Genomic DNA, 13179 nt, shown 5'->3' with positions numbered 1-13179 from the left:
AACTACACTGAGCAGACTCTCTTGGAAGGTGGGGGACTCTCCTTCCTTGGAGGTTTTTAGGCAAAGGTTGGGTGGCTATCTGTCATGGATGCTTTATTTGAGATTCCTGCATTGCAGGGACTGGACTAAATGACTCTCAAGGTCCTTTCTAACTATACAATTCTAAGATAAGATCTTGCATGGACTTCTTCTCCCTTTCCATACTCAGAACAAATGTGCAAAGCTGTTCTGGGCTTTGCCACAATCTCTTGTTTCTCCAGCTCTACCCTTAGCTATCTGGTGTCTTTGGAAACTGCCTTCCAGAATATACACATGGCACTACTTCTCTCTTTCATCAAATCCCTCCATCAAACCTACCTTTTTTGTTGTAATGATGTAGCTTGACCCAGAGATGGGGAATCTTGGGCCAAATGTGGTCCTCCAGGCCTCTCTATGCTCTTGGGGCTCCCATAAGGCCACACATCCTTCTGAGCCACACCCCTCACCAGCTCTGCTCTGTACCTTCTTCACTACTGGCATTTGGCCCCTGAAAGATTGAGTGGCCCTCAGGTTCTTCACTACTGGCTTCACTTCTTCAACTTCATCTCAAACTGAAACAAATCTTGGCTGCGTTTGCTCATACTTCTTATTTGGCTCTGCCTTTCCTTGCAAATGGCAAGATGGCAGCCGAACCCCATGGAAATGTCAAATCTCAGCAGTGCACTTATTAAATTAATGGACAGTATTTAAGGAGAGCTTGCTATTGATTTGGCTTGTTTCTGCCAATGATAATGTACATTAATTTATACCACAAAAATGCCATTAACTTGCCCATTAAGCATAAAGCAGTACATCTGTGGAGGAAAAAGTACAAAAGAGAATACCTAAACAAAAATGGATAGATAGGAAACACAGTAAACAAAAGAAAATAATGACAAAGCATAAATCTTAAGTCCAAAATAGTATTAGGTAGTTTTCCTTCAAAGCAGGAAAGAACATTTTATCGCTGCTTGCCCCACAAACAAACCACTTACCTTCTTTTTTAAAAGAAGTTGACTGGCGTCTTCATTTTTATGCTCTCCAAATCATTCAGGGCATGTAAATACTAACACAAGTTAAAGCAATGACTATACAGTACCTTTGATACTCGTAGGTGGCTAACATACACAGGTAAGTGTTTGATGATTCATTATATATTCAGTTTGCTAATTACCTTATGCAGGGCAGTGTCTAGGCGTCTTACAATCAACTTGGGGAAAAACCACATAACAGCCAACCATAATTAAACATTGTAACATATGAAAACAGGAGCATTCTTAAATAAAATTAAAAAACCTACTCAGAAATGTTGTGAGCATCTAATGACATACTCTCATGAAGTAAATATTACTGCACTGTCTACTGGTATAATTATGTGTGAAGTTCAGCAAGCAAATTGCCCAAAGAGCAATCTGAAGAGCAGATAACGTTTCTGAACTTACCAAGATGAGGTCTTCAAACTGGAACTGGAATCAAAGGAAGGCCTTCCTGTGGGAAAAGCCTGGCAGAAGGTCTCACTATGGGGAAAGTGATTAGCTTAATACAGCGTTCCGAGGAAATGCTACAGAAAAGGTGGTTCCTGTCTCAGTGACAAGACCAGTTTGGCATGATGAGGAGACTGATCCTGTCTCCTGGCCTGATGGCGGTGCTATATGAATTGGAAACAATGCTATCTGGACATCTGGGAAACAACCAGCATCCTTTGTTGAATGTCACCTGCCATCCTACCCTATGGAGTGGGAGCTGCACTGTGAAGAGTGTCCTGGATGTGAACGGCTGACATGGAGAAACAGGCTAAAGGGTGAAATAAAATGCTAAGGTATTGAACTGAGAGGGACAGAAGTGATGAGAGGCATGACTGTAGGTATGGTAGAAACAGTACAGCCCCAGCATACTAGGACAAATTTGATGTGGTTCAGTTTCTATAAAACAAGGTACTCCATAATACAGACCATTCTGTTTCTGACTTTTCCATTGGTTTGAAAAATATTGTTGCAGAAATAACAAACCGTAGGGAAGGTAAAATACTGGCTTGGTGGTTTGTGAGTACAACTCAGTTGTATTGCTTCTACTCTGTACAAGTTACTTGAGAGTGAGGAAGGAAAAGAGACACGCACTAGCAGCAATTTGGACAGTAGACTTTATTAGAAACTTTTTTCTTCATTCTTCGGTAAATTCACATTAAAATATGCTGAAGGCAGCTCAGTCTGAACATTCGCCAACCTGCCTTTACAACAACTTCCAGTTATAAACTAGATAACTGATCAGGCAGAGAACTTTGAACAAAGTAGGAAATGCAAAAAAGAAAGCAGTGTCTTTAAAAAAATAAGTTGATCCCGACAAATGAATACATATTGCAAGCAGTGGAGAAGATGACAAAAAAGCCATCCCCTGGGGAGACAACTTAAAATTGGATACTCTGTACAGAGCTTTGAACAGATATGCAAAATATTGTGTCAAATACATATTAAAAGAAAACCCAGTATTTGGAATTCATGAAGTACAAATGATTTTTAAAAATCCAACTTAAAAAGTGACATATTTTGAAAGTGGAGGGAGGGGGTTGCTGTTGAAAACACTGAATTGTCAGCCCAATTGGCAACCAAGTTAAGCTAGAAAACACCGATTTGAGGAAATTCCACCCTGCTGAAGCAACAGAACGAAAATCAGCTGAAATGTGCTAGCTTAACTGATTTTCAGATTGAGCCGATCAACTCCCTTTAAAACCAAGACACAGCTGTTTTATGACATAATTTAAAATATGGTGGGTTGGGTACCAAGAGCATGTTTTTCTGAAAAGGCAGAGCACCTAAAAGTAAAGGCCACAATCTAGCAGTTCCAATGCAGCTCATATGCTCCGTGTGCACAAAGATTCCTAATTCCCCTCTACAGAGTTTGTGGGAATCTAGTGTGCAGTCCAGAGCACTTTCCTTCACAAATGAGAAGAGGCAACCTCTATGTGTAAGGAACTTACTTTGGATCAAAACAGATGTCTACAGAAAATGTGATTCCTTGGCATATCTTACGAGTTAAATCTCTGTGACGTTGTTATTCTGGTTTTCAAAAACCTCCAAACAGGTTATTGTTTTTTTGGTAGCACACGTTTAATCTGTACAAAGGGAGTTTCTAGCCCCCTTTGCTCTAGGGCTGCTTTTGGGGATTAGATCTTCATCTGCTGCATAGCCAGCGCCAGACCTAAGTCAACATACAGAGCATCTCTTTGGATGTGACCTGTGAAGACAAGCAAGCTTTGGATTCTGCGTAACAAGGCTGCTAACAGTGTAGGCAACAATAATTTCACTGAAAGATCTAAACCAACTCAAAGAGTTTTCACATTCCTTAGTAGTCTCCAAAATGTTCTGCCACGGTTGATTAAAAAAAAAAAGAAACGTTTAAAAATAATAATTAAATAACACTCAAAATATCCACCACGAAGATTTATATTCTGATGTAAACAATTTCTACCATTTAGAGGTCTAGAATTCGTATTACTGATATTGTAAATAATTTTTCAAAGACTGAGGCAAAGGTAGAGTTTCTATATCATGCAGGCGTTCTCTGCCCAGAGCAAAGCGGATTGATCTTCGGCACAGGTCCATGAGAGGCAGGGGTTCCGCTGAAAAATGAAACAGAAGATACAGTATCAATGTATTTTCCCCCTTCTCCTTTCGTCATTAATTGCACTCATCTTTTTATAATAGCTTTCCCGACTCAAAATGAAGAAGTTAATCAACTAACATTTCAGTAGAATATTCAGTGCAGACCTTCAAAACATGCATGGAACACTTGAATTTAACACAAAGCTATACTTTAGCACAGCCTTCATGTGTGTAGTGGTTAAGGGCGGTAGTCTCGTAATCTGGTGAACTGGGTTCGCGTCCCCGCTCCTCCACATTCAGCTGCTGGGTGACCTTGGCCTAGTCACACTTCTCTGAAGTCTCTCAGCCCCACTCACCTCACAGAGTGCTTGTTATGGGGGAGGAAGGGAAAGGAGAATGTTAGCCGCTTTGAGACTCCTTCGGGTAGTGATAAAGCGGGATATCAAATCCAAACTCTTCTTCTTCCTTCATTTGTTGGGGTCTACAACTCCCATCAGTCTTAGCCAGCACAGTAAAAGCTGCCTTAGCAGTAGAACAGCAATATATACCTCAGTCAACATGATACAAAGCAGCACTGGTGGTACATTTGCTATTTGTTTCACTGTACATATAACTGCACATATTTGGAAGTTCAGATTCTAAAATAATGACTCAACAGGTCCACTTTCAGAAGGGTTTTCATAGAAACTCAAGATCCTTTAATTAGATTTAGAACACAATACTCTTTACAGCTGGGTTAATGGCACACCATTATTTCATTTAATTGTTAAGGAAGAGAAAAGAATGTTGACTATCCTTGTTCTAAGGCAGTGCTCCAAAACTTGGGTCTCCAACTATTGTTGGACTACAACTCCCATCAGCCCTAACCACTTGTTCTGCTTGCTAGGGATGATGGGAGTTGTAGTCCAACAACTGCTGGAGACCCAAGCTAGAGAAACACTATTCAAAAGGAAACCTTTGAGAACATGTATTATCTTTCCAGGAGTTGGGAGTAAACAGAACTAGGGGATTCCCTTTCTTCTTCCATGGTAATAAACAAACTTTGTTAATTTCACTAGAAAGCCAGTTTGCAATAAACAGCTTTATACAAATACATACAATATTTACACCCACCTGTGGTAATTTAATTGGCATGTAATGGGACATTAAAGAAAACAGATTCAACTACACTTAAAAGGGGAGATAACATGTAGGAAAGATTTAGTATAATTTCACTATCTTGGGCGACAGGGAGGAACTATGACCATAGCTCTGTCAGACACTGTACAAGTCCAAGCACACTGGGACAACTGTACACTTAAAATGTCCACACAATGGTCTTTCCCTTTCACTGGAGCTACTAAATCAGAACTTACATCTGTAACAACCCTTTGCTGATTGCTGCCCCAGAAATCTTGGACTCAATGGCAATGCTCAAACCATGATTAAAGACGCAGAGTGGTCAAAATTCCTGGTGGTCTCAGAATGCTAGGAAACCACCATTTCTCAAAGACTAGCAAACGCATGTAAGCAAAAGCAATTTGATGTTCAACGAAGGCCTTCCAGAAACAAAAAATATAAGCAAATGCTAAAAATGGGAGGGTGAGGGAATCAGAGAATTATTGCAGCAGCTGCTAGCTTTCAACCTTCAAACACTGTTTTCTAAGTAGATATTTTAAAATGTTTTCTTCTTCACCCCACCCCCACTTCATTCTTAAGAGAAACACACACACACACACACACACACACACACACACAAATTACCATATTGGCAATAATTAGGTTCACAGCCTTAATGAGATGATTGATATTGTTGGCAGTTAAACACATGGGGAGGGCTGGGGGGTTGGGGGAATGGACAAGATGAAAGCACTTCTATAGCCATGTAATGGCTGTGAGTTATTTAATTGTTTTGAGCAGATGTACACAGAATTGTACATTTCTCACAGAGATACCCTCTTTCATGTTGTTGTTTTTTACCGTAGGGGGGGACGACTGAATATAGTGGATAGCTGCTTTTCAACATATTGTTTCATGAATATTTTATTCCGTAATTCTGAATTTTACTTTACTTGCAAATCGCTTTGGGCCTCCTTTTGGCTGTGAGAAGCAATAAATAAAGGTAAAAGCTAATAATAAAACTGTAAAGAAAACAGCCTAAACTCCACTGAATGCAACCTGTGCATCCGGGATGGGACAGCTCAGCTAGGGCACAGGATTTTCAAATATTTCACTAAAACCTGTGGCAGAGTTATGTCTTTTAAGACTACCTGTCAATACTAACCCCCTAAACAGGAAATAAAACTTTTTTAAAATTCTGAACTTTTTCTATTCTTTAAGTACAGGTAAATCTACACTAGCTGTTTCTCCGTTTAAAAAAAGGGAAAGACCTTTTGTTCATGCATTTGCTATGTTTACTTTCCCTATCCACCCCCCTTCTGAATCAACCTGAAATGCTACTAGCTCGCTAGCCACATTCCTTTGTAATCCCTCCATCAGCTTTCAGTTTTCAGCCATATCAAATTAATTCCTGGTCATGACCTGAACTCATGAATGATCATCCTCCATCTAGATTGCTCTCCCATTTTAATCCCCCCTTTTTTTAACCACCACCACCACCCGGCACTGGTCTCTTCCTTAGTTAGACTTTAGTTACTAAAAGAGCTGAATATCTGGTAATCTCAAAGCTCAAAGTTGGTCTCCCATTTCTATCACTTGTCTTAGCATGAGTCAAACAGGAGTCTTCAGAAAATGCTTGCTGTACAATTGCATACCACTGTTATTTCAACAGCAGCTGGTGCCTTCCAGGTGTTTTAGACTACAACTCCCATCTCTCATACACCCGTTTTAGTTCAAAACATCTGGAGGGTACCAAGTTGGTCAAGGCTGTTATTACAACCCAAAAAAACTAGAGGAGGAGACTCATGACTTGATCCAAGTCTCTGGTGTACCAAAAATTCTAACATAAATTCTGTACCAATTGGTCTTATGGAAATGATAAAAAGCATTGTCAGCGTGTTTGCCATTTAATAAGGTAAGGATACTCCAAAGATACTCTCTGCTTACTGTTAGGAAAACACAACCAGATAATACCCAAAATGATGGGGCAGATTTTGTGTGTGGTGAAAAATAAAGAATATACACAATATAAATGTAAACTCATGCCATTCTTGGTTTCAAAGTATGTGTTGTTGTGTTCTTGTTTTTTAAAGAAGACTGAAAACGTAATTTGTGCAATTGTACTAATTACACACATTGCACAATTAAAAAAGGGAAAATGAAGGATTGAAAATATTTTAAGTTCTTTTAAATAAAGTTGAGTGTTTTCATACAGAATCATGAGTCCTTGCATTCTGCTTTTTGAATAACAAGAGCCTAGATGTAACCCATCAAACAGTGAAACATGAGCTTCTGCTGTTTCTCTCTCTCTCTCTCTCTCTCTCTCTCTCTCTCACACACACACACACACACCTGTCTTCACCAGGTACATACTTTCCCCTCCAATTTATCCACATATGAGCAGCTGGAAGCCATTATGTCGTCGTCTTCTTTAAAAAACTAACAAAATCCCCAAACCTATGGGCAACAGATGGCACAATTATCTGTTATCAGCTAAGAACGAGAAAAAAAAAACATTTCAGTGACTTCAGAAGTTATTTTTTAGGAGATATGAATTTTTACTTTTTCTCACCTTCCAATTTAATTAAAGAAAAATGGCTGGCATTCCAACAATGCATCTGAAGAAATAGGATTCTGCCTGTGGAACTTCATGTTTCAAGAAAGCCAGAAAGTATAGGAAGGTATCATGGTATTCCTTCAGCCAAATCTTGACATCCAGATTCACCCCTGATACACACCCTGTGCTCTCAAATAGCACAAAAGAGAGTGTCCAAGTGACATACTTTGACCAAGAAGCTGTCTCATGATTGCATTCATCAGAGAACTCCTACACAAGCTCATGAAGGAGCCCCTGGGTCAAGGAGGCTAGGCAGATTTGGGGGCCCCAAAGCCACATGATGATTTATTTCAGTTTAACATTTACTGCACATTTTGCCATAAATTGTCATGGAAATAAGTACAAGAACCATTGCATGGAGATCTTCCTTTAAGATTTTTGCTTGACATGTTGTCCTTGGGACTTTTCTTGCAGTCAATATCATGACCAAATCACACCCCTCACTGACTCTGCTTTGCACTCTAACTTGTTGGAATTTACCCTAAACTCTGATAATAGTATAGTCAGTCAGAAATTTCTTGCCACCACAGGAAAGGGTTCATTTACTTTCATGTACAATGCATATGAGTGGCTAGAAAAGAAAAGATGATATAGATTCTACAAGTCCAGTGCATTAGAATACCTCATTTATTTTAGAAGCAGAATTGGCCCACGGCCCATCTAATTAGTTTCATTAACGTTCCTGCCAAAAATACCATCTTAATTCTGTATAATATGGTCTTTACCCAACTGTAAAGAAAGATGATACATCAATGTGAGAATTAATTCAAGAGATCAGTCCAGGAGATTAATACTTGGATGAAGTGAGACTGATATTGTACAGTATGGGCACATGTCAACAGGAGATTTACAACAGGCATACAGTAAAGGATGGAACTCAAGAAGGGTTTGGAACCATCCAGTAACGTAACGGGAATCAGCGACAGAACTGTTTTCAAGCTGGTTTCACATTTTCCCCTCCCAGTTAAATTACAAGTTTTCCTTATGGGGAGCTTCCAGACAACTTGCGTACTGAGCATTCATGCTGATTTGGGGTGAGCAGGCAGCAGGGATAGATGAATTTGCACCAAAGCAAGTGTTATATCACACTTCCCATTGCATTTTCCTGTCCATTTCCTTATCGCATGAAGTCCGGTCATTTGGTGAAGTGAGTTTGTGCGAGATCTCCAAATCAGCTTTAAGTGTGCAGCCTGAATTGCCAATACAGTGGTAACTCGGTTTACGAACTTAATCCGTTCAAGTCTGTTCTTAAACCAAATTCGTTCTTAAACCGAGGCGCGCGTTCCCTAATGAGGCCTCCTGCCACTGGTGCCCTTCCACTGTTCGGTTTCCGTTTGTAGACTGAGGTGAAGTTCACAAACTGGAACACTACTTCCGGTTTTATGGAGTTCGTAAACCAAATTATTCATAAACAGGATTGTTCTTAAACCAAGGTACTACTGTATGTGACTGAATCCCACTTCCAAGATATGGGCAGTCTAGAAGTGGCTTTTTTCTCTGCCATCTCCCCATCTCTATCCATAGCTTTGGAAGTCTGTGTAAGTGTAACTTTGAATGCATGGAACAAAGAATGAATTATAGAACTTTATTGATTAGCCTTCCAGTCAAATCAAATTCTACGCACAGAACAGATGCATGCATTTCTGGAGATTTTCTTTTTTTCAGAAGTACAATGATAAAAAGCAGCACTGGAATAACAATTATGCTAAGTGTGTTACAGAGCAGAGCAAGTTCTTCCTGCAGTGTCAGATTGATTCTCCATTTCACAGAAGAGTGTTGCTCCTTTCTGGTATCTGAGCAGAGCAGAGTCCACTTGAAGGAGGCTTACAGATAATGAGTCCAGCCAGAGAAGCAAAATTAATTGTTCTATTTATTCTTCAGTGCAATGCTGAAAGTAGCCCAAAGTAGCACTTTTGATTTCCAAACAGAGTTTCTAAAAAAGATGGATGGGAATAGTACAAAAAAACAAGTTTAAAGGGAAAGTCAGGAGAGGCAAATATCTATGGAAAAACTGAGGGTTATTTAAAACCACAACAGAAACTCAGCTAAAATATATACCACAGATCAGAAAGGGTAGCACCTAGCCAAAGCCAATGCCAGTGTGCTTATAAAGCACAAAGAAGCTATTGGAGGCAAGAAAGCATCGTTCAGCAGAATGAAGTTTTGCTCAAATGTAAACCCTCCCTCCCTCTCTCTACATGCACGCGCGCGCGCGCACACACACACACACACACTGAGTAGAGTATGGCAAACATCATTAGAAACAGACACAACAGCAATAAAATTATAAACCAGAAGCAGAAAACCAGCTAGGGAGATGAACAGACCATTGGACAACAAAGGCTGAGCAATAAGGTGGTCAAGTCTGTGGGTGACACCCCAAACAAAATGGACTTTATGAAGTGCTCCCAAAGAAACCCTCCAAACTGTGTTAAAGGACAATCAACTGTAGCACCAGGCAGGTATTTTCCGTCTCACTGAATTATAGTATTTGTGAGCGGTGACAAAAAGACAGCATCTCCAAAGGGTTAGGAGGCATGCGAGAAATCCAAGAATTTTGGGATAGAGTTGGGTTTACAGATGAGAACACTCAGGGTAATTCTCTCCCTCCCCTCCCCACTTAGAATAAAGTCTCAATAGTTGTGATCAGTGGCTGGCAAGTCTCTCCATCACTGCAGCCCTCTGACTTTCTTCCAGTCGCATTGCCCTTCCTGTGCCAGATCAGCACTAGTGTTGTTTCCAGGGTGACCTGGCACAGAAAGAGGAATGAGTCCAGAAGGAGCTGAGCACAGAAAGATGTGGAGAGGTTCACTGGCAACTCTGATTGTGGTTGCATTAAAAAAAACAACTGGGTAAAAGTCCTACCTTTGAACACCTTGGCTGTAAAGAAAAACAAGCCAACTCCCTCCCACCCCAAAGATTTCTTCAAAATATGCACAGCCAAGCAGAAAATAACAAGAAATTTCCTCTCCATTTCATGCATGGGGGGTGTTTATTGAAAATAAGCACACCCTTAATAAAATGGCAAAAGTTTCAGTCGGTAGAGCATGAGACTATTAATCTCAGGGTTGAGAGTTCGAGCCCCACATTGGGCAAAAGATTCCTGCATTGCAGGTTGTTTGGACTAGATGACCCTTGCGGTCTCTTCCAAATCTATGATTCCATGAAATCTATAAAGTCATCAAGTGTTCAATGATGCACCCTGGGGTTAGAACAAATAAACAAAATCCTTGACTTTGGAGCAAAACGGATATTTACAGAAAATTTGATTCCTTGGCATATCTGCTAGTTAAATCCCTGACTTCTCTATACAGTGGTACCTCAGGTTACATATGCTTCAGGTTACATATGCTTCAGGTTACAGACTCTTGCTAACCCATAAATAGTGCTTCAGGTTAAGTACTTTGCTTTAGGATGAGAACAGAAATTGTGCTGTGGCGGTGCGGCAGCAGCAGGAAGCCCCATTAGCTAAAGTGGTGCTTCAGGTTAAGAACAGTTTCAGGTTAAGTACGGACCTCCGGAACGAATTAAGTACTTAACTTGAGGTACCACTGTACACTGAAGGGCCTGAGCTGGTGGTGACAAACTAGGGTCCATGCTTCGGATCATTGGGAAAGGGATCAGAAATAAATTTGCCAATAACACGGTGCACCGTTTTGTATAATCTATGGTGGAACTACACTTGAAACAATATATAGTTCTGGAAATTGTCCACCTGGAAAAAGGTTTGAACAACCCTCCCATGGAGAAAAGGTCACATTTGGGACTTTTCCATGTTTCGTAACATGGCAAAGGCTGACACAACAGAGATTTATAAACTTATGCATAGTGCACTAGAACCAAGGGCAGACCCAGAAAGAGTCGTCCACATTTTTCACATGACAATATCCTTCTTCTTCAAAAGGGATGTTCACACTAACTTGTGTTCCAAACACCCCATAAGCAGCATACATAAGATGGACTTGAGAAAATAAATAATCTCTTGTCTGAAGCATATCCTCTTAGACAGCCTTCACTAAGGCTTCATCTGGAACCTCCAGATGTTGTAGGACTACAGGAATGATGGAAGTGCCAGAATGGTGAAGGCTGCTCTTAAAAATAGCATCCTGGTAGCAATTCCAAACAAAAATCCACTGCAGGCATGTCCCAAGTTCAGAATCTTAAAACTGCCTCTCATATCACTGTAGCAGAAACTCTCTTCGAAACCAAAATTAAAGTTTTATTATTGTGACCAAATCATTCTTTGTCACGGCGATGAAATGTGCAAGGTTATAGCTGCTTTTAAAACTTACAAGTTCTATGCTTGCTTACTGAACAGTCAGTCCCATGGTGTTCACGTATTTTGTTCCCAAGGGTAGATATGCACAGGATTGCAGTTTAAGCATCTAATAAAACTTTCCATTACACTGTAGAAAAACTGCCCTACTGGGTAAAGGGAAAGGGAAAGGGAAAGGGACCCCTGACCATTAGGTCCAGTCGTGACCGACTCTGGGGTTGCGGCATTCATCTCGCTTTATTGGCTGAGGGAGCCGGCGTACAGCTTCCGGGTCATGTGGCCAGCATGACTAAGCCGCTTCTGGCGAACCAGAGCAGCGCAAGGAAACGCCATTTACCTTCCCACCAGAGCGGTACCTATTTATCTACTTGCACTTTGACATGCTTTTGAACTGCTAGGTTGGCAGGAGCAGGGACCAAACAACGGGAGCTCACCCCATTGCGGGGATTCGAACCGCCGACCTTCTAATCGTCAAGTCCTAGGCTCTGTGGTTTAATCCACAGCGCCACCCGCGTCCCTGCCCTACTGGGTAGGATAATAGAAAGATCTGCTTTGAAAACTACAAAGGTTGACATGTGATCCCTCCTGCACACCCACCAAAGCAGATCCTCATGATGCATTGAACATCACATGTGACATTTGACTTAAGAGAAGCTTCCTCAACCTCAGCCCTCCAGTTGTTTTGAGACTACAATTCCCATCATCCCTGACCACTGGTCCTGCTAGCTAGGGATCATGGGAGTTGTAGGCCAAAAACATCTGGAGGGCAGAGGTTGAGGAAGCCAGCTTAAGAGAATCCCTGCCTTCTGGTATGTGCACATATATCCATGTCATAACCATGGAGAACGGGCTTCATTAAATTCTCAGACAGGATTAACAAATTAAAGAAACATGCTGCTTTTTAAAGAAGTATTTGATTATTAAGCATTGGACTGCATAACCTTTCCTTAACCCTTTCAGTTAAAGACGATCACTGCACACATGTTCACATATGGGTGGCTGGAGTGATGAAACCAGCAATGGCCCTTGTGTTCCAAAAACACTTTAAAAGTTTCACATATTGTTGAAGGCTTACAAAGCAACACAAGGATTTTAAATAATCAAGTTAGTCGAGTTACAGTGGCAAAAAGTAACAATGAAGGCTGCTTAGGTGTTGCATAATGAGTTACATTTTTGTTTAAGGGTTTTATTGCTCCTTTGTGAAAGGGCTGTTTGACATAGCTGTCAGTCTGTCAGCCGTTAATATCAACACATGGTCACAAACATGTTCAGGTTAAATGCTACAATCACTTCATGTGGTGTTAACAACAGCCAGCATGAATGCATTCTGTGAACTTCCAAATAAATTTCTACTTTCCCATAATCATAGAATTGTAGAAGGTCATCTATTGCAACCCCGTGCAGTGCATGGATCTCAACTAAAGCATTCATGACAGATGTCCTCTCTACATTCACCAAACATTTTTTGAAACTTTCCTCCTCCCTCTTTCTCATCCTGTCTCTTCCATTCTCTTCCTGACCTTACCAGATTAAGCACGCTTTTCTTTCTTGATGAGACATTTTTTCTCTCT

At 40.6% G+C, this 13179-nt stretch overlaps 1 protein-coding gene across 4 annotated transcripts in view; it reads right to left on the bottom strand.

Annotated features, from left to right (window-relative positions):
- Positions 1–2144: 2144 nt before the first annotated feature.
- The window catches only part of SPSB4 (splA/ryanodine receptor domain and SOCS box containing 4), a 270303-nt gene continuing 259268 nt past the window's right edge, over positions 2145–13179 (bottom strand). For all 4 annotated transcript variants that reach the window (XM_083613954.1, XM_083613955.1, XM_083613953.1 and 1 more), the window contains one exon: positions 2145–3634. In XM_083613954.1, coding sequence (XP_083470080.1) covers positions 3507–3634 — 128 coding nt within the window. In that variant the 3' untranslated portion in view covers positions 2145–3506. The remainder of the gene's footprint in view (positions 3635–13179) is intronic.

The sequence above is a fragment of the Podarcis filfolensis genome (genome assembly GCF_964270895.1).
Source record: "Podarcis filfolensis genome assembly, chromosome: 5".
Classification (NCBI taxonomy): Eukaryota; Metazoa; Chordata; class Lepidosauria; order Squamata; family Lacertidae; genus Podarcis; species Podarcis filfolensis.
Note: the sequence above shows the minus strand (reverse complement) of the source record. Positions and strands in the feature narration are given on the sequence as shown.